General features: G+C 37.1%; 1 protein-coding gene across 2 annotated transcripts in view; it reads right to left on the bottom strand.

The window, feature by feature from the left end:
* Positions 1-2,591: 2,591 nt before the first annotated feature.
* LOC114901764 (26S proteasome complex subunit SEM1) overlaps positions 2,592-23,409 on the bottom strand; it is a 40,164-nt gene continuing 19,346 nt past the window's right edge. Inside the window, exon 3 of one of the 2 annotated variants that reach the window (XM_029233887.1) lies at positions 2,592-2,854. In XM_029233887.1, coding sequence (XP_029089720.1) covers positions 2,782-2,854 — 73 coding nt within the window. In that variant the 3' untranslated portion in view covers positions 2,592-2,781. Of the gene's footprint in view, positions 2,855-20,123; positions 20,313-23,409 lie in introns of those variants that run through there. The other variant, XM_029233889.1, reaches the window with a different exon arrangement.

Below are 23,409 nucleotides of genomic sequence, written 5' to 3'. Positions count from 1 at the left end.
GGAAAACAACTGAATGAAGTGGAGATAGGCAACCTTCCAGAAAAAGAATTCAGAATAATGATAGTGAAGATGATCCAGGGCCTCAGAAAAACAATGGAGGCAAAGATCAAGAAGATGCAAGAAATGTTCAACAAAGACCTAAAACAATTAAAGAACAAACAAACAGAGATGAACAATATAATAACTGGAATGAAAAATACACTAGAAGGAATCAATAGCAGAATAACTGAGGCAGAAGACTGGATAAGTGACCCGGAAGACAGAATGGTGGAATTCACTGCCACAGAAGAGAATAAAGAAAAAAGAATGAAAAGAAATGAAGACAGCCTAAGAGACCTCTGGGACAACATTAAGCTCAACAACATTCGCATTATAGGGGTCCTAGAAGGAGAAGAGAGAGAGAAAGGACCAGAGAAAATATTTGAAGAGATTATAGTCGAAAACTTCCCTAACACGGGAAAGGAAATAGCCACCCAAGTCCAGGAAGTGCAGAGAGTCCCAGGCAGGACAAACCCAAGGAGAAACACGCTGAGACACATAGTAATCAAACTGGCAAAAATTAAAGACAAACAAAAATTATTGAAAGCAGCAAGGGAAAAATGACAAACAACATACAAGGGAACTCCTATAAGGATAACAGCTGATTTTGCAGAAACTCTACAAGCCAGAAGGCAGTGGCATGATATACTTAAACGAATCAACAGACAAAGGATTAATCTTCAAAATATATAAACAGCTCATGCAGCTCAATATTAAAAAAAAACAAACAACCCAATCCAAAAATGGGCAGAAGACCTAAATAGACATTTCTCCAAAGAAGACATACAGATGGCCAAGAAGCACATGAAAAGCTGCTCAACATCACTAATTATTAGAGAAATGCAAATCAAAACTACAGTGAGGTATCACCTCACCCCCATTAGAATGGGCATCATCAGAAAATCTACAAACAACAAATGCTGGAGAGGGTGTGGAGAAAAGGGAACTCTCTTGCACTGTTGGTGGGAATGTAAATTGATACAGCCACTATGGAGAACAGTATGGAGGTTCCTTAAAAAACTAAGAATAGAATTACCATAAGATCCAGCAATCCCACAACTGGGCATATACCCAGAGAAAACCATAATTCAAAAAGACACATGCACCCCAATGTTCATTGTAGCACTATTGATAATAGCCAGGTCATGGAAGCCACCTAAAGGCCCATCGACAGATGAATGGATAAAGAAGATGTGGTACATATATACAATGGAATATTACTCAGCCATAAAAAGGAACGAAATTGGGTCATTTGTTGAGACATGGATGGATCTAGAGACTGTCATACAGAGTGAAGTAAGTCAGAAAGAGAAAAACACATATTGTATATTAACGCATGTATGTGGAACCTAGGAAAATGGTACACTGGTTTGCAGGGCAGAAGATGAGACACAGATGTAGAGAACAAATGTATGGACACCAAGGGGGGAATGCGGCAGGGTGGGTGGGGGTGGCGTTGTGATGAATTGGGAGATTGGGATTGACATGTATACACATGTGTATGTACACACATACACACAATTTGATGTGTATAAAACTGATGGCTAATAAGAAGCTGCTGTATAAAAAAATAAATAAAATGAAAGCATAAAAAAAAAAGTGATCTGGAATGTGCCCAGCCATCAGGGGTTTCACAGCCCTATGGGTGATTCTAAAGTAATTAATATAATAAATGTAATGTAATGTTGAGGACTGCTGACAACCTGTCAAAGGCTAAACGTGTATACAAGACTTTGACTCTTCACAATCCTGTGAACTGCCAGCCCTGCAGGTGAGGAAACTAGGGCTCAGAGAAGTTAAGTAAATTACCTGTGACCACACAGCCAGTAAGGGTCTGAAACAAGATTTGAAATTAAATCTGTATGACTTCAAAGTCCATGCACATAACCATTAATAAGTGAGGAAAAGCTGTCATTATGGGGAAAGGCACTTACATATGGATAAGGACCTGCTTAGCAACTTCAATTTCCTACTCTAGAGCCATTTCATTCCTACTTGAATGAACACGCCAAGGCCTAATCTCTAGAATCAATCTTGTTCTTAAAAGATACATTAAGAGTTTGCCAACTGTATCCATCAGGCTTGCCTCCTAGATCTGATAACTAGGCTCTCACCTTATGCCTATGGACTGAAGTACTGACATGTCCCCTACTCCAGTAAGGATGAGCATAAAGCATGCACAGTGGTATTGGAGTCTTGGGTTCAAATCCCTTCTCTGTCTTACTGTATCCTTGTGACTTTGGACAAGTCAGTTAACCCTGCCGAGTCTCAATTCCACATTTACAGAATATAAAAAATAAAACCTATATTGCAGGGCCATAGTTAGGAATGAACAAGATAAAAAATATAAAAAGCTAGTAGCATAATACCCATCCTATAGAAGCTCAATAAAGAGTAGATGTCATATAGTTATTATCAATATTACTGTGATGATTATTATTACCTGGTATACCATTCCAGTGGAGTGTGTTGCTTTATTCTTTCAAAAATAACTTGAATGTTGACATTGAAACCCACTCTTTGAGCCTCAACCCCAAAGATGAACAGCCCAACCTCCATGATGCTTGAGGCTTGCCTTCCAGAACTTCAGCCTGGTACCCACGGTCAGAACCTACTTCTGCTGCTTCTCCTGGAAACACTGAAGGTTTTCTCAATGCAAAGTCTATGCCCATTCAGTTCCCTGCAAATCACCCACCTCAGGGCCGTTCCAGACCGCCGTGTGGTCCCAAGAAGTGTGCTCTCTCAGTTTCCACGTCTCCAATCCTCTCCTCTCTGGCCCATCTTGTTACATCCATGGCAACCCATGTTATGACTTCTGCCAAATAAAAAGCATAATGTTAACACATTGATTTGTGCATCATATACTCAACACAATTGGTTTAAAAACTTGGGCCCGAGGGTGAGGCAAACCTTCCCAGTTTCCTGAAAGGGACCCTAGCCTAACCCCAAACCACAAATGTGGTGGGGCCCAAACCCGCATTTATTCCAATCACTGCATAAGCAACATAGATAAAGAGGCATAATTCCCTTGAAAGATTTTCAAGGTTCTCCTTTAAGTGTGTTTCCCTCACTACTGTGGTTCTAAACTATGGCCACGGCCTCAAGACCAAATTACAGCTTTTGGCAGATGGTTTTAGTCTGGTGGTTACAGCAATGAATGTGGAGTCAGGAATCCTGGAGTCTCAGCCAACTATTCCCTGGGTAACCACAAGCAAGTTAGCTGCCCTTGTCTCAGTTTTTCTGTCAGTTAAATGGGGTAACTTTTTCTTTCTTCCAACTACTTCAAAGGCAAAGGTTATGACAATTAATTATCCCATGGCCCACTAAACCTGGAACTTTCCGTGCAGTAATGAAGCTACTGTCAGCTTTTTCCTTCAAAGTCTAGTAATTTAATCCTAAAATACTGTATGTTTTGAGTGTCCAAGTGTTACACCTGGAGGCTCATTTGGAGGCATTAATATCTAGGGTTACTGAGCCATGTACCCCATTGCCCTAATAGTGGCTGATGGAGGCAGAATCATGTTCTAAAACATTAAACCAAAAAGCCTGGATTTAGCTCAAGGGGACAGCATTGCTAAATCACACAGGTGGCTTTCTTTAACCTCAAGTGCCCTGGCTTCCCCATAACATAAGCATCTGATACTGTTTGAAAAATACTCTGTAGAATAGTTGGTATTCACAGGCAAACAAGGTCTGGTGAAAAGTTTCCCAACTCTGCTTCCTGCCCTTGTGTGACACCAACATATTTCTTTTATTTGCCATGTTTCTATTACTTTTAGTTCTAAAGGGATCCTTTTTCCCATAATCCATATTTTAACACTGAGAAATTCTATTAGCCCCTTGCATACAACCACTAACAGACCTCTGGAGGTGAGAACCTACCTACAGATACTACTTTTAGAGTGTCTTTGAGAGAGAAATAACTTTAAGCTTGAGTTTTTGTGGTTGATAAAAGTGATAGCCATTGGGAAAGGAAAAAAATTATATATGTTATTTTTAAAAGAACTTAAATTATTATTTAGTTACTGATTTTTCTCTTTAATATTGTCTTGTATGCATGTCACTTCTGAATAAAAATGTAAACTTTGACAGTTTAGCAGAATATTGAAGCGTCACTACATAATGTAGATTATGAATACAGTTTACTCTGTTTTCTGGAATGGTTAGTTGACATATGAAATAGAAAGAAAAAACTCATCACATTCATTCTCTCTTAGTGTTAATAAATACAAATTAATTACAGTACTGGGAATTTGAGCCAATAATAGTCCAGAAATTTAAGTAGTATGTTTCATTATTAATGCTTATATATATATAAGACATGTATATGTCTTAAAAAGGACTCAAAAAAGTTCTATATTGCATATACATTAGGTATGGGAGATTAATTCACTTTGAACCCATATAGTGTAGTGGAAAGATTATTCATTAATTAGAATTTCAGCTTTCCAGGTTCTGGTTCAAGTCCGTATGACTTCGAAGTCTCTTCTTTGTTCTGCCATTAACTCTCCTTGTGACTTTGAGGGAATCCCTTTATATTTTTGGAATCTAGTTTCCTGACAGTTATGGGTTGAATTGTGTCTCCCCAACCAACCAATAAAAAGATATTTTGAAATCCTAACCCGCAGTACCTCAGAATGTGAACTTATTTGGAAATAGGGCCCTTGCAAATGAGATTAGTTAAGAAGTATGACTCCAGAAGTCATACTGGAGTAGGGTATGATCCAATATGACTGGTGTCCTTATTAGAAGACAGTCACTGAAGACAGACACACAGGGAGAACGTCATGCAACAACAAAGGCAGAGGCTGGATTTATGTAGTTGTAAGCCAAGGAACACCAAACTGTGAGCAAACCATTAGAAGCTAGAAAGAGGCAAGGAAATATTCCCCTACAGGTTTCAGAGAGAGCATGGCCTGCCCACATCTTGATTTGAGACTTCTAGTCTCCAGAACTGTGAGACAATAAATTTCTATTGTTTGAGCCACCCAGTTTGTGGTACTTTGTTATGGCAGCCTTAGCAAACGAAAATACAATCTTTAAATTGAGAAGACTAGATTCTGAAAGACTTATCCATAAATATATTTTTATTATTTGAAGTCAGAGGTCAACATACTTTTTTCTGTGAAGGGCCAGATAATAAATATTTTAGGCCTTGCAGGTCATGCAGTCTCTATAACAAGCACTCAACTCTGCTGATGGAAAGCTGTTGTAGACAATATGTAAATAAATGCGAGTGGCTGTGTTCCAATAAAACTTTATTTATAGTCACTGAAATTTGAATTTCATATCATTTTCCTAAGTCACAAAATATTATTCTTTAAAAAAATTTTTCCCCTACCATTTAAAAACGTACAAACCATTCTTAGCTCTCAGACCACACAAAAACACACAGGGGACTGGATTTGGTCTGCAGGCTGCAGTTTGCTGAATCCTGTTCCAAGTTGTTGACATTAGTACAATGGACGTGGTAGAAAGCATGATAGAAGAGCAATATGCAGCCTTTACCCAAGACACATAAGCTAAGCAGTGGATGACTTTCTGCAGATAATAATAATTGTATTCATGGAGCTATATCTCTCTATGTATAATAAAAATAGTTTTTATAAAACCATCTGAGAATCACATTTAAAAATGGAGTAGTAGGTTTTTTAAAAACTGCATTTCATTACTTTATCTCTTTACTTTAGTGGTCAAAGTTAAATAGAATAAATATTAAAAATGAAAACTATTATCATTTATTGAGCATTTACAGTGTCAAGCTCTCTGCTAAATGCTGTATACAATTATCTCATTAATCATACAATAACCCCACAAGTTACATAGGCCTATATCCCCTTTACAGATGAGGCTTAGAAAGATTAAGCAATGCACCTGAGGCCACACAGCTAGTACTTAACTGAGCCCAGAATAAATCAGGTGATTCTGACTCCAAGGTTCATAAATAAAGCCACTTTATATACTGTTGTTAATTTCTTATACTGGTTAATTTCAAATGTTCAATTTCCAAACGTGGTAATTTACTATAATTAATTGTATTATTATAATTAATAACAAAACCTACAATTTTATTAATAATAAGAACCAATTAATAATCAAATATACAATTCACCATAGAATGGAAAGAATGGATAGAACAGAAAGAACAAAAAATGGAAGAAAATTATATTTTATTTTCCTCTTTAAGTTAGATCAAATATAACATTTGATTTCTTTGACTCAAATACTGGAATTACTAATGGGTCCAGCCTTAGTCTTAAACTATTTAGCTCTGGAAAAAAAATTAAAAACAATGTAAAACTGGATACTGTTTTATGATATACTCTTTTATTACCACCTCATCAAAAAGAAGGTGGAAAAAAACCCAAACCAACCTGTTGATAGCATATGTGATTAAGTTCCTCATTCAAGTATATTGACAGATGGCAGAAAAGAGACGAAAGGACAGAGATGCCAGGGAGATGGAGGATGTTGTAACCAAATACAAAATCATCTGGATCCTTTGTGACCTAGGTCCCTTTGTGACCTAGCGTTTGTGTTTAAGTTAAACATTTTGTTTCATCACCTGACAGATCACAGACCGAATTTCCAACCTGAAGTATTCTTTCGGCAAGCATGGGGCACCAAAGTATTCTTTGAGGAAATTATACACTTCATCTATATAAAGGTTAAGTCAATGAAATTATTAAGTGGTAGAACAGGATTTAAAATCTTAACCTCCAAGAATGCCATCATGCCTGGCACACAGAGAGCTTACAATATGCCCAATATGAAACGTCCACAGAATGCAAACCCAGCAATCTGCTTTGTGTTACTTTCTAATAAATGTCAATGAGGAAAGTGTTTATAACTTGAAAAAGGAGTAGGTTGGGGGGGATCCAGTAGCTTGCCACATGGAAGTATATCTCCTTGTCGATTCCAGGAAAATGTCAAATCAGTACAACTGTTCCAAGACTCTTGGTCTTCACTTCTGCATTGATTAAACTGCACGTGCTATGTTTTTGGCATAATGAGCTGCATTCATAATGGTTGACATCCAATGGTTCAATAAGAATAGCAGGCCTCACAGATTTCAGTGAATATAATATAGTCATTTTGCAGTTGTGCAAATTAAGACACATGGAATAAACAACTTGCTTCAAAACAAGTTAGAATTAGAAGTCAGCAATACGATTCAAGTCTAGCTTCAGTGTCTTCTATTTACCTTCTCTGGGATGGCTGGAGCTTAATTTTGGTTCCCTTGTTTCAATGGTGGCTATATAGAATCAGTTCTCACTTCCAAAGCTGAAATGAATGAATTATGGAACTCTCACTACATCTTATGACCAGCTTTTGCCCATTTAGTTTGGCTCAACTGACATTAAGGACTTTACTAGATTTAAAGGTGAAAAGGCTGAATACAGACAGACCCCACCCATGAGGACTTGAGATTCTAATGAAGGGAGGGGAAAAAACCCTCAAAGCAGATAATTTCAATTAAATGAAGCTAAAAAATAAGATAAAGGTATTGAGTGTAATGGGAAGCTGGAGGAGGGGCACTGAGCCCAACGTGGGGGTCCAAAGAAGGCTTCCAAGAGGGGATAGTGCCCTAAAATGAATCCTAAAATGGTAATGAGGATTTATCCAACTGAAGAAAGGAGGAAGGGCATCCCAGCTTGGGAAATTGCATGAGTAAAGCCAAGAGGCAGGAAATATCATAGAATATGCTGGCAAAATATGCTATGGGGATACAGAGCAGAATTAACCTGAAAATTGTAATTCATGCCTTCCTAAATGGAAAAAATTAACTATCTGGAGAATAATGTTAAAAGCTTTAAATTCAGTGTGCACTGTAACTGGGAAACTTATTGTTACTATATGATGCCCATATCAGGAGGGAGAATTTGGTCCTAGAGCTATCTTCTATAAAAACGGATTTATGTTTAGAAAACCAAAATACTCCGTTTGTCTCCTGGTTGGTTACACAGCTCACACCAGTTCTCAGGTCAGTGCCCTCATTGAGTGAAAGCTTGCTGTGACTCCAGGTAAGACAAACAGAAACCCAATGGCTTCTCAAGTATAATTCCCTGAAAATTATTTACTGAATATCCTGCACACCGGCATTTCTTCCCAGGGTTTCTAGGCAGTACTTTGCACTTCTATCCCAGAGTCACTTGCTATAAGGAAAGAAAAATGGTGGGTAGGAAATCAAGAATGGTACCCTCTCTGCCTCAAGGTCACAATTGGGTGCCAAGTTATGGAATTTGTCAGGCAATTACTCAAAGGTTTGGAGGGGAAAACCTCCATTATTAAGAGAACCTCAGACCCACCTAGGTTTTAGCCTTGAGGGGAGACACTCTAGGTGGGAAAAGGCAGTTGTTCAAGAACTTCCAGCTTCCTCCCATTGAATTTTTGTCCCCCTCATTTCTATGCTTTGATGATGGGTACTACCACCCCCTGGGTGGTGCCTCTATGACTTGGGCACTAGAGCAGTACAGGGTACCTTTGGCTCTCCAACTACAACAGGATGAAGTTTCCGAAAACACTCAGTATGAAAGAACAACAACAACAACAGTAGAAGGACAGTATCTAGTTAAGCTAAAAATGTAATGGCTTCTCACTATCCAAAATTCATTTCTTAGGATAAACACTAACTCCAAAAGGTAATACAACTTCATTAGCACCTTACACTCATTCCTTTCTCCTGTCCTCCGTCCTGTGCCTGAGAGACGCAATAACACTTTCTCTTCTACAGAGTCAAACACCTGGTCACCAAGGCCCTTTCTGGCCAAGACCAAGAAAACATTTTCAGTCTGCATTAGAGTTAGTAGTTAAATAGGCCCTGAGTCAGACTGCCTGGGTTTGAACACCAGCTCCATCACTTACTAGCTCTATGACCTTAAGTAAATTACTTAGCCTCTTTGCGTCTGTTTCCTCATCTGTAGAATGGAATAACAGTACTTAGAATTAAATGAGAATTAAATGAGAAAATGCATATGCTACATTTGTCACACACAGCATAAGATTAATAATTATTAGTAGTTATCTCTTTCTCATCTAGGACTCTAAAATTTAGAAGCCATATTATTAAAGACATGATGTTGCACTGAACTCTGGTAACTGAAACAATGGTGTCACTCTTCAACTCTGCATCTTCTACATAACTACAGGAGGTGGCATGATCTCTTATGACTCAATAGTACTGCAGTATACTAACCATAATCTTACCTCAAAACTTTCCTCCAGGTTGCTCTCTCTGCCTGGAATGTTCTAGCTCCTGACTCACTCCCACAGACTCTGAGGTGGATGTGATTCGTGCTCAACAATGCACAGCTCTCTACTCCTTCCTGAGCATACCAGCTCTTTGCACTTACGTAGGGCTGTGAACTCAGATCGGGTCAATGGTCTTTTAACAGTGGAGAAAAGCACCGCATAACCTCCCCGCTTTTGGTGAAGTCGTGGCACCGTGTGTCAAGATCAAAGTCCATGTGATGGACCTGACTCACCAAGTGTATAGCTGTCTCACAGAACATATTCCACGTAAGCAAGAAATAAACTTTTAAGTGTTAAGCTACGATGATTTGCTACCCTAGCTTAAGCCTGGCCCATCCTGAATAATACACACCATTTACATCCCGCCCCCACATCAACCTTACGTCTCCCACCTCCCCATCCACCTGTCTAATAGGTTCCTTGTCAATCTTCAGATCATGACTTATCTGTTCCTCAGAGAAGCCTAATAGTCATCCTTTCTTAAGTAGGTACCACCCTTACTATTCTTAATATTGAGCTGTTTTTCTTTAATATTATTTCCCTCATAATTTGTAATTAATAATTACACATTTGTCCACTTGTTTTTTCCTTGTCTCCACCACTAGACTATAAGATACACAAGAAATCTATAAGAACATCTAGGTTGTACTTTCCAATAAAACAGAAAAATAAACTAGGGCTTAGAACATCATTAGGTCTTAGAACAGTGTTTGTATTTTTTAAATTTTTATTTATTTATTGTATTTTTTTAAAAAAATAAATTAACATCTATCCATCAAACGAAGTATATATAAAGTAGCAGGAAGTTTGTTGTTTCATAATACGGACAATGGCATTGGAAGAAAGACAAATTCCACTGGACTACATGCTGGGCCAGAAATTTGTACAGAGACTTGACTACAAAAAAGTTTTGTACACAGAAGAAACTCAAGGGCATGAAAAACTTCACAGCTAAGAGGAAAATCAGCAGAGCGTCATGGGCAAGAACCGAAAACCAGAATCGTTGTTATACTCTCTCCCATTCTAGTAACCCTGTCCAAAAGCACCAGGAGGGAGGAGCCAGGAAGGGTCATGTGGAAGGCTCTGGATCTTATAAAAGCCTAGGGGACACAGCACCTCACCCCACCCCCAGCAGATCACGTTGTTGATTATAACAAGCACTTCTTTGCTATCTCTGAGTATGGGAGAAAGAAAGGAAAGAAAGGGAAGAAAGGGTGGAAAGAAAGGGAAGAAAGGGTAGAAAGAGTAGAAAAAAAAGAAAGAACATGGGGCTTCCCTGGTGGCGCAGTGATTGAGAGTCCGCCTGCTGATGCAGGGGACACGGGTTTGTGCCCCGGTCCGGGAAGATCCCACATGCCGCGGAGCGGCTGGGCCTGTGAGCCATGGCCGCTGAGCCTGCACGTCCGGAGCCTGTGCTCCGCAACGGGACAGGCCACAACAGTGAGAGGCCCGAGTACCGCAAAAAAAAAAAAGAAAGAACATGAAGGGAGAAAGAAAGAAAGAAGAAAGGAGGGAGGGAGGAAGGGATGGAGAAAGGAAGGAAAAAAAGAAAGAGAAAGAAAAGAAAAGGTAAAAAATAAATGCATTTCTATCTGTAAGAAAGGAGATAATAGAAATTTGGGACCTTCCTTCTTTCTCAAAGAAAACTGTCTTCTGCCCTATGGGGCAGACTACAAAGAACCAAGAGGAATCATGAATTCACAACATTACTTTCTGAGTATTTCACTACACATTTTCACCTGAGATTCTTCTTTCCTGGGTTATCCATTTCTGCCATCACTTCCATACACAGAGAAAAGGACATGCACTACAACACTGGGTCAGGAAAATTAGTTACATAAGTGCCTTTAGTTATTACACTTTTTATGTCACTGTCTTTACAGCAGTTTTGTACCAGAGCTTGGACTAAATAATACCTTATCCAGGTAAAAATAGCAGATATTATTACCTAAGCCCTATACCATACATTTATCATTTTGTAGTTATCCAGCACCCAACTCTCTCCACATATACCCACCTTCCTAATAGCACACCAGCCTCCCCTTGGGGATAATTCAAATGGTGTGTAGTCTCAGTGGGAGGTCACTAAGTGCCACCTCTCACTGCCATTTCCCACTTCAGAAATGGGGAGCCTGCTCCTTCACGAGCTCCCTGCAATACCCAGGGGCCAGGCAATCAAACACCACCCCTGGGATGCTAAATCCTGAGTGAGTGAAACAAAGGAAGAGGGTACAGGCAGAGGTCAAATCCATTGCAGCCCTCAGGACCCAAGGACCAGGAAGCTCCTGAGTTGAAAACCTTGGTTAACTCCTGGTACCAGAGATGCCCTAGCTCTTTTCACTTTCTCAGATTTCTGCAGCCCCCAATATCCTGCCAGTAAATTCTCCTTTGGCTTAAAATATTTGGGGTTAGTCTCTGCTGCACACAACCAAAAAGTCAAACCAGGGCTACTATGTATAGCTATGTAGGTAGTACTTTGTATAAGAGAGCCCAGCAAAAGAAACCAGGAGAGCTGAAATCCAGCCTGTGCTCCACTTGCCAAGGGGCTACATTCTACTGGAGGAAAGAGAGGCATTTTCCAATTTCCACAGAGGCACTGTATAGACAGGCAGTGGCCCTGCCCCTGACTGATACATCTACCTTTTTCAGTTATAAAACAGAGGCCTAGAGATTAAGTCATACAAGTAAACTGTGATTACAGTAATGCAATGATATCGCATTGGGCTATTCTGCTTTTTTCTCTACCTACAGATTGAACCACCTATTTATTCCTGCAAGGAAAATTTGAAATGAGAAGGAGTGTTCTTGCAGTAGTCCATCCTTCTATGATAGGGCCTACCGTACTCACAGGTACCTGTAACTTGCATACAAGTATTAAAAGGATTAGAATTTTAACTTTAAAAATATGTACAAATATCTAACATTCTGTGCTACAATATAGTTTTTAATAGTTAACCCTTTATATTCATCACCACTGGCAGAAAAACAACTCAAAGAACTCAAGAACTTTTTACATATCTTAATTTTCTACAAGCTAGATTTTCCCGATTTTATAGAGAGAGATCATGGAAAGGGAAAGATCTCAAATTATGCTGACCAAAGCTTCATTATAATCTCTTCAATTTTTCCATGACTGTTTTATGTCTCCCACATGTCTTTTTCTCCCAGTTTAGATCACAAATTTATCTGGAGGGTCTGTGAACTAGTACATATACATGCCTAGCATATGAATGGCATTTACTGTTAAAAAGGAAATTAGAGAACCACCACTCCTTCCGTTAGGAATCTAATAGTTATGCTTCCTTTCCTTTACAAAGTTTCCTTTTACCATATTAAGTCCTCCTGTCTTCCTTTCATGTTACTTTAAGACATTGATGAAAATCTTTTGTTCCTATTTCCCCTCCCCATAAAAGAAAATTAAATTTGTTTTCAGGCTTTAATCCTGCTAAAGCAAAGTGAATCAGCTGTTTTCATTACTGTCCAGTCATCTCATCAATCACTGAAGGGAATCACTAAAAGCAATCAGCGAACAAGGTCAACAGCACTCAGCAGAGGGCTGGTGTGATGGTACTTTAACAGATGAAAATGAAGACTGGGAAAAGGATGACAGTGCTTCACAACCCTAAGAGGCCCAGTACCACTCCTTAGGAATCAGCCTTTAAATGGGAGAAGATAAGTTAGAGAAGGGAATTATCTTTATTGTGCAACAGGTCTCCTGATACCAAGCTTGTTAATATAACAAAGAGCTAAAAGGTTTATTGTGGGGGGGTGGGGGGGTGTGTGGGGGGCGGGAATATTAGGGTTGTCATTTCTTGGTATAATGACTCAGGTTTTGGACTTTGAGACAAAGAACCTAACTTCATAGTTCCTGTTCTTCTCTAGCAGTTTGTGTTTCATGTCCAATAAAGAATTGCAGAAAGGTATCAGTGCAAGTGAGAGAAACCAACTTTAATTAACGTAAGCTTAAGGGAATTTAGTGAAAGAACACGAGAGTTTTGAGAATCAAAGATGAGGCTGAAATGCTAGCCTTGAGAAGGAATCTAAGATGCTCTGGCAAGGAGAGGATCTCCGAAATGGGAACTGTTCAGTGGTCAAGACTGAATGAATTCTGACAGTTTCCCCATGTTTGTATCTCTCGGAGATAGAAGGTCCCAGGAAAAACAGTTTAATTGGCCTAGAACTGGCCATATGCTTTCCATCCCTTTGGTTAGGGCTGGATGGATGAACTTGATTTTTGGCCCTCCAAAGGCGGAGTCAGGGGTGGGGGATGGTTGGAGTAGGGAGGTGGTGGTGTTAATTACCCATAAGGAAATCTGGGTGTTGTTATTAACACAAAGGGCAAGGTATCCTAGGTGGCCAAGATGAAACCAATGTCCAATATGGCATTAAAAATGGAAATTATTTTAACCCTCAAGGCCAGGAGTCATCTGCTTAACTTACATTAACACCACATACTGCATAGGACACATGTAGATTTTTCATATGTAAGTTAACAGCCTTGTTTCAGTAAGTAACAATACCTGAGGCATGGTAGCTCCTCAATAAATATATTTTGAAAGGATTAACTTCTGCAATGTCATTTGTTCTCATCCTTTTCTGTATGCCATTAATATTTCCCACTTTTAACAAATACTTCTTATTCAAGATTTGATGAAATGGAACTTCTAAAAGAGAAAGTTTAATGCAGTAGAAAGAATAATGGAATATAATCTTTTCTTGCTTCTGCCCAATGTGACCTTGGGGACATGTCACAACCGCTTTGGGTTTATATCTTCATCTGTAAAATGAAGTGATAGAGGTGCATGCTCTTTAAGAATCTGTCCAATTCCATAAGCCTAACATCATGGTCACAAATACATAGATGACAGAAACTCAGCAAACAGAAAAAAATACTTATAATTTTCACAGTATGAAGTGGCTCTACCCTGAATCTGGACAGAAAGTAAAACCTAACTTACTTGGTAGTATTTAGGAGAAATTGCCAATATTGTAGAAAATCTAGATCTCTGTTATCAAACGTTAAAAGAAAGGCAGTGGAATCAATTTTTCAAGTAAAATCTTACACTGAATCCCAATGTCTAAAACAAATAAAGGTCAAAAAACTACAACTGAAACAAAGAGGGATGTGTGGATCACCATCCTCACACCTTCTCGCACAGGCTCCTGGGAACACCATTTGACATCACTCATCTAATTCCTGACTGAATATCCCTATATTTTTCTGTACCTTATGATAGTTCTAAAAACAAGATAACCAATTTCAGACAGGAAAAATTAAGAAAAAAAATTTCCCATGGAAAAGGAAAAGTATACACGCTCTCTTCCAGTGGCTTTAAAAAGACTTAGACAATTTGTTAGTCTGTCAACAAGTAATTTTAATTTGAAAAATAAAATCAAACAGCAATTAATCCCCTACACCATTGACAACTAGTAATATACAGACGAAGACTATTGTGTCAGAGTGAAAATTCAGCTTCCAAAACATTTTACTACTTATTTAACAAGCTAAATTGTAAAATATGAAAACTCTCCAATATATAAATAGCATTTAAAATTTTGCTTATAATTTTGATAAATTTCAGCAAGACATCTTTCTCCTGTATAATTTTTTCCTACAGTCCTGCTTCAGAGGAAAGATACATATGTCTCCCAAGCCAACGTAATTTAGCATCTGCCCTTTTTTTAATCACCAAAGGGGAAACTACTGACAAATATTAAATGATACAAACATAAATTGTCAACTTTGTGGTTAATGATAGTGACCTTCTTAGCCTTAACAAAGAAAAGCAATTTCTCTTCTCATAAAATCAGTGTTTTGTCCATTCCTCTACTTAGGAATATCATAATCAACATCATTAAGATACTTCCTATTAACTTGGACCACAGGTTTCTACACATAAAATGCCAACCATGAGTCTTTGAGTATGAGGTTTGCAAAATTCAAACATCCTTATTAAAGTCATCTTTATTTACTTATTAACACTAATGTAGATAAAAGCATATTATTTTACCTTGAGATTAATCTTGAAAATATAAACAAGATTCACGTGATCAATTTATTGAATAGTTACTGAACTTCAATGATGCCATTATTTTGGTCAAAGCAAAAAGTTATGAAAATTTTTCTGCAGGACATTTTCCCTGCAGGTAACAATTAAAAGTATATTTCATTGTCATTGGTGATCCTAATGACCTCTTATAGCAGGATACAAGTTTTGAATTGGTACAACCAATTAGATGACATGACTTATATGGATTTGTGTCTGATAACCAAGAAGGAAGGCAAAAGTCATCTCTCATTATTAAAAGATATCTCTACTTCCTGGTCTATGCTGATTCTGCCAATGCTTCTGATCTCCTACTCAATGGTTTCAAGATTTACTTTATAGTAAATATGACACATCAAGTATAGCCTAGGGATGTGCAGATGTTGTCAGTGCCCTGCCCTTATTCATTCATCACTTACCATTTCCAGGGAGGACAGCCTCACTTCCAACTGTCAGCAGCTATGATTCTGCCTGAAGTCTTTCCCTGGCAGTGAGAAATGAACTCTCCATGCACATGGGCCAAACCATAAGTTACTGGAGAATTAACAATTTTCCACTCAGACTCACCCTCAACCAATGACTGACTGGAGTTGGTAAATACCCTGGCCCACTAGTCCCATGGTTCAAGTAACTGAGGTATGTTATAAATGGCCTCCCAGAATTCCCAGGTAGAATTAAGGTTGTAACTTACTTGATAAACACTCTTTATTAGCTTCCCTCCATTTCTTGCCTCACTCTCCAAATTCCCCTGTGAACCCTGTAATAAACATTCAAATCCTTATCTCTAGGTCTGCCTCCAAGAGAACCCAAACTAAGACAAGGAGGTATTAAGATGAATACAAAAGGGGTTCTACCTTTAAAGAATTCACAACCTAAAACAGGAGACCAATAATAAACAAAACAAACTAACCAAAGAACAAAAACGATACCAAGAGGAAAAATATACAATATTACATTGTAAATAAAGGTATGCTGGCTCAGGTGAAGATAACAATCTATATACTTTTAAATTTTCTGTGTACGACTACAATGTTAGTAATGGTCCTTCCTATAACTCTAAATATTATCTTCATTGGGAAAAAACTGTAAGACTATCTAATAGTCACCTTACTCTAAAATGTCATCCTACCTTATTGCCATTACTGATATTGTTCTAATAGTTGCTGAATAATAAACGGTAGCCAAAGGGTAACAAAAAGGGCAGAAGTATAAACTTCATTTAATTCCATGACATCTGTGGAACAAAAGGAATAACAATATAGTGATTCAACCTGACAAGTGGATTCAAACCATATCTAACATAAAATGAAATTTATCCTGCATTAACCTTTCTGGCAATCCATCAACCTCCCAAGACAACTTCAGACAGAGTAAAACCAAGTCAATATTCTGGTCATCATTCACCATTACTTTCTGAAAACATACTTTTCTTATCATTAGCATTGCAACATTAATGGAAAAATCAAGTATTATTGAAGAGCATTTTTTTCCTGGTAACCTCTTACGGATCAACTAGGTGGATACCTTAGACTGAGTGAATAGGGAAGGCCTGACTTGTGAGGACGAAGAAGGCAAGCATTGCAGGCAACAACTGGTACAAAGGCCCCTGGCACGTTCAAGCAACTACGTGCAGTTTAATCATTTTCTGCTTAGGTGATTTTTTACTTATTCTTCAGATTTTATGCTGCTTTAAGAAGCCCTTGATGGCATTTAAGGGGTGACAGGATCTAAATTTTAACAAGATTCCTCTGTTTTTCCCAAAAGACTATAGGGCAGAGAAAATAGCAGCAGGGACCGGTTAGGTGAACATTGCAGAAAATCCTAGTCAACGATGGTGGTGGTTTAGACTAAGACACTAGTAAGTGGAAGTAGACAGATTCTGGATATGCTAAGAAACCAAATACCAAACATAAGATGTCTTAAATAACGAAATTCATAAGCTTATTTTCAGGAAGCCTAGTGCTAGAGTAGGTTCAATGACATCAAAGAACCATGTTCTTCCAGATTTTCTAATCATTTTAACCCTCAAACTGGAATGGTTGTTAGACGACTGCCACTAGCAATTGAGACTAGGTGCTCCCTTATTCATATCCAGAGGGAGCGCCTCAGTTTATGTGCTATTTCAAGAGCCAGAATTCCCCTCTGCCATTTGACTCTAACCCATTGTTTCATTGGCCCACACTTATTAAGCCTGTCCATCCCTCATTCATTCATTTGTATAGGAGATGAACTGGGAATGGGGTTGGCTTGCCTTGAGTCACATGGCCTATGTGAATGAAGGATGGATACCTGAGGGGGAAATATGAGTATTTGTTAGAAAAGAGGAAGGATGAAATAGATGTTGAGTAAGCAGGCAACGATATCAAATACATGGGATATTCTTTGGGGATGGAGTTGACAGGGCTTGTCAAGGGATTGAATCCTGGGAGAAGAGAGGATTCGACAACAGTTCTAACAGTGCTGGCTTTAGCATTGGGGAAAAGGGGGCACCCACTGCGATGCAACAGACTAGAGAAAAGATCAGGTTTGAGAAAGATTATCAAGGTTTCTGTTTTCACCAAGTTGTCTTTAAGATACTCATTAGACACTGGAGAGGTGATGGAGTTGTTAGCTGATTATGAGTTTGGGGTTTCAGGGAGAGGCCAAGACTGAGAACAGAGAATCAAATCAGAGTTTGTTTGTTTTAAGCAACTGAGACCAGACAAGATTACTAAGAAAGTATATGGATAGAGCAAGAAGTGGACCTAGGGCAGAGACTGGACCCGTACCAAGATTTAAAAGTGGAGTAAAACAGGAGCCATTAAGGTAGCTAGAAAACTCTAGTCCAACTCTTCAATGTCATATATGTGGGTGGATTGAGAGTAGTGCAAATTATTAGCTCACTGCCAAAGGGTGGCAGATGTTCCTTCTTTCAACTTAAGGTTAAGTGTGGGAGAAAAAAGATACGGATATCTTTAAAAAAATACAGGGCAGATCTTGACATGCCACAAAAAAAGCATTATTAATACGCTATACAATCTTTCAAAAGAGAGTTGGCTCATTATCATAGTTATCTTAATTAAATATTTAGTGGGAACAGTATGAAGGGACATGGCATCCAATGGCAACAATTTTAATCTAAGGCCTGATGAAAAATACTGACCATTATTACATCTACAATTTGAATTCAAAATGATTCAAATGGAATTAAGTGATTATGGAAAATTACAAAGGAAAAAACCTGGGTTCTAATCCACATCTGACAACTGTTGGCTATGCAACCTTGGACCCTTTCATTTCTTAACTTATTTTCTGTGAGACCCAGTTTTCTATTTCATGAGATGTCTACAATAGACAGGCCCTTCCTGCCTGCTTCACAGGTTCACTGTGAAGATCAAAAGTTGAAGAGTATCTACTAACTGCAAAATCCCATAAAAGTAATTTTCTTCAGCTGCCTGGCTAGCCTAACTTCCTACCAATGATGTGCTTCATCATCCTGATGCCAACTATCAATTTTCAGGTATTCAATCCTTAACAGAGAAAGCCACCTAAACTAAATTTTGAAAACTTATTAAGGACAAAACACTGAAAAACTAGAGGTAACCCATTAAAACCTCTGCCCAATTCCTGTGAGGTTTCAGAATGGTACCTCACCAATTTAAATTCAAGGTATATGAAGTGGCCATATCTCTGGGTACTAATCTGACATTGTCAGGGTGGTATGGTGTCTAACAATGTCCTTGTAAACCACTTACCAGAATACTGAGAAAATATACATCAGAATATTTCTCCAAATGCTACATTAGTATGGCTGCCTGTGCTTCATTATATGATTAAAACAATAAGGTTTTTTTTATAATTTCCAAAGTTCTTTCTTATTTTTTATTCCATCTGATCATACAGTAGTTCTGCCTGGTAGGCAAGGCAGATTCATGTTTGTCTTAGTAGGAGAAAACCTATTTATGTTCAAAATCATTTCGAGGCATACCTTAAATTATATTTCAGGTGCCCAACTCCTATTTTGGTGTCAATACTACATCATGTTACATAACTTTTAGATTTTAAACTACTCCACAGTACCAATGATTCTACTTCTAAATAAGTAACACATTCAAGTTTGAAAATATTCCAAATTAAAACTGTATATATTAGCCCCATTCTAAGTCTTATAAGAATCCTTTACCAATCAAATTAAATCTCCCCCTTCACAAAAGTAGATGTAGAAACAGTAATCACTGTGCAGAAACTTAATTGTACTAAATGAATCTGTTCTGTAGTATCTGAGAATATGCACATGTTAACAAAGCATCTTGAGCCCACTTACCCAGTTTTGACACAGACATCATTCTTATAAGTGTGATCAAACCACTCTGGATTTTAAGAATAATACTTTATCAACTATTAATATTATTAATGGCTCAGGAACTAATTACAGCAATTTAAAATGATTAATATTTTAAAAACACAGGTTTTGAAGGGTCACCTTAGAAATGTCAGTAAATGCCTAAGCTTTCAAAATACAGATGAAATTAAGGTTAAATGTAACTTTAAAAGGAGTACCTTATAAATAAGACCAACATTTAGTCTATGTGGTTTAAGAAAAGTACTGAATTTGGAATCAGATGAATTCTGGCCTCAAATCATTTAACCTCTCGGAGCCTCAGTTAACATTAAAAAAAAAAAAATCATTAATAGGAAATTTTGCTGTCTGTCTATAATAAAGCTCTGGAAAAATCACAAATAGTATGAGAAAATTAATGACGAGAGTCAAAAGATCAAGACTTCTGAACCAAACCAATATTAGATCAAAACATTTATTTTTTGTGTTACAAAAACAAAAATAAATCCAAGGAGGTAATGAAATAAACATTTTTTAAGTGTCCCATCCTGGGTTCTCTGCTCTAGAATTTAGTAAACAGTTCAAGTTTAGGTTGCTTCAGCACTTCTGGATGCTATGATGTCTCCATCTTATAACCATGTTTCTCTAGTTCAGCTCTATAAAGAAACACAAAAGAACAACATCACTAGACATTCTTCATGATAAATTAAAGAAACAGATGATTTTTAGAAATAACACAATTAATAAATAATTGAGCTAATAAGCCTAAACATCAATTTAAAATACTACCAAATAGCTTTACTTTAGTCCCCAAAAAGAAATCTATATAAGAAGGAAACTGGATGTGAATCCAAATAATGCTAATAAAATTTTGTTTTCCCATTAGTAAACTTATGTTTTATATTCCTTATTTTTCTGATCTATTTATGGAAGAAATGTGAGGGAATTACTGATATTTTCCAAATACTGTACAATTATTCTGTTCATAATATTTAAACATAAATTTTAAGAATCATTAACCATATGGCTAAGAACACTAGACACTGCTATCAAACTTTTAGAGATTTTATAATTACAATACTGTTATTTACACATAAACAATAAACAGATCGCTTTTCATACTGACATATATACTGCCCTAAACAAATCAAAAATTATTAATCAAATGTAAGGGTGTGAAAATTATTCTGTATTAAATATATATAGGCTAAATATAATAAACAAGTTATAAAATATTAAACAAGACTTTACTTTCCTAACTTTAAATGTGGATAAAGATCTCAAAAATGTATATTGGTATAAACACTTTAAAAAGATACTTTTTATAATTTATTTTTTCAACCTGAAATTTCAGTCATACTTTGAAAATGTCAACTGCAATTGTTGATCTGCCTTGTATAAACATTTGCACAAAAAGGTTTAGCCCTGTAATCAATATCACTTATTTAAACTACCATTCCAAATATCACCAGCAACTTTTCCGCCACAATTCTGATTTTATAAAATCAGAATTTTATAAAAAGTTCACAATATAATTATGTGAGGACCAACGTATGATAAAATTGTACAAATGTTAAGCATGATTACACCATTACGTGTAAGATAAAAAGACATTTGTTCTCAAGCATAATTTCGCTTAGACACTATCACACTATCCAATGTAAATGTGATGCAAAAAATACATGGTAGGAACGATGTATAACATTTATTATTCATTTCCCCAAACTCCTTCACTTCCTTAAAATCTTTAGATATTTATAATACAAATACTGACCTAAAGTCCATGAATAATATTAAGGCCAGAGCTTATTCATATGAATCATCTTTGTCTTCTGCTCAGGTGTAGAGGACAGTATGGGCTGGTGGTAAAACACTGGATTAGGAGTCAAGAGATCAGCACAAGTTTCTGACTCTACCGCCTCCTTTGCTAAATTTAACTAAAATGCTTCCTTTGTCCTCTCCTCCCCAGGAAATTAAAGATTATAATACCTGTCTTTCATATGTTTCCTATTTAAAATGGAGATAATTTTAAACTTTCTTAAACAATACTTCTGCTGCGTTTAACAAAATCATTGTAGATTATTCATTTTCTCTTATTTTACAAAAAAAAAACCCCAAAATTCAACCTAAGATTTAGGTAATAAGTCACCAAATCCATCCGAGTTTCTGTCTCTGTTTGTCTTCATGACAGGAGGTGGTGACCAATTACATTTATAAATTGTTTACAAACACAAAGGAGAGTATGAGATATTTCTCAATTAGCTAAATTCTTAGAAAAGATGAAAAGTTCTTTGGTAGAATTCAGGACTTGTAAGAAACCAAAAGGAAAATAAATGAACACCACTAAGTACAAAACAACACAAAAACACTAATATCATGAGCCTGTTGAATGGAAAAATCCAACAGAGATGAAAAAGTAAAGAAATCCAGCACAATTGGAAAGATATCATAGGGCACATATAGTGAATACACACTATTTGAAACAAAAACAGTAGCATTCCTTTTACAACAAAACAAGAATAAGACTAACAGCCACTAGTAGGTTTCAGAACTCTTATTATCCAAGAAACTACTCTGCTATGTGACATTGGCTATATCTGACACGGTAAATCAGGAATTATTGGCTTTTTGGAATTTTTATATAAAATGTGATAAAGGTCAAAAAAATCTCATAATCCTACCTATTTCTACTGATACGTACATAAACAAATGTTTCAAAAGCAGTAAAAACAGAATGATCTTTAGTTACATGGAAACATTGCTGGCCTTCTTTGTACTTCTACTTGTTGAAGGTAAATTACACTGAAAGAGAAACATGGAAAGTTTAAGGCTAAGTCCTTGCCAAGGCCATGCAGCTAAATAAGACGCAGATAGGGGCTGGAACTCAGGGAATCTGACTGACTCTAGAGTATAAACTGCCTCTCTAAATTTAGATGGAATTAGGACTCAATCATATGAGAAAACAATAAAACATTTTTGGGGAATTCCCTGGCAGTCCAGTGGTTAGGACTCAGCACTTTTACTGCCCAGGCCCGGGTTCAATCCCTGGTAGGGGAACTAAGATCCGAAAGATGAGTGCGGCGCGGCCAAAAAAACGAAACAAAACATGTTCTTTACCATGGTTTATAATACCACATTAAGGGCCTCGATGCATTTTACACAGACTGAAAAGAACATCTTTGCAGGAGACTTGTTAATCAAGACAGTTTTTAAAAGCAAGAATATAAATGTTATCTGAGGCTGCCTTGTCTAATATGGTAATCAGATGTGGCTATTGAAATTAAATAAAATTAAAAATTCAGTTTATCGGCTGTGCTGGCCACATTTCATGTGCTTAATAGCCACATGTGACTAGTGGCTTCTGTACTGGATAGTGCAGCTTATAGAACATTTCCATAACTACAGTAAGTTCTACTTGACAGCACTAATGATATATCAAAAACTTTGTTTAAAAAAGAAAAACTCACAACACAAATAGGGAAATAAAAAGAAAAATTTCATTCACTAATGGAGGTATCAAGATTTATACACTTACAAAAATCCACAAACCTAAAGGCAGAAACACAACACAGAACATAAGAGCACTGTGGAGGTATATTATAAAACCAACAAGCCACAAAAAATATAAGGATAATGTTCTATTTCCAAAACCAATAAAAAGGCAAGACGCAGTAGTGACAAGAAATCCAATTATCAGTACATTTACTACTAAAAGTCCCCTAATAAAACCAAAGTATTCAGTAATGTCTTGAT

This window comes from Monodon monoceros, unplaced genomic scaffold (assembly GCF_005190385.1).
Source record: "Monodon monoceros isolate NGI ecotype Baffin Bay Population unplaced genomic scaffold, NGI_Narwhal_1 Super_Scaffold_2, whole genome shotgun sequence".
Lineage (NCBI taxonomy): Eukaryota > Metazoa > Chordata > Mammalia > Artiodactyla > Monodontidae > Monodon > Monodon monoceros.
Note: the sequence above shows the minus strand (reverse complement) of the source record. Positions and strands in the feature narration are given on the sequence as shown.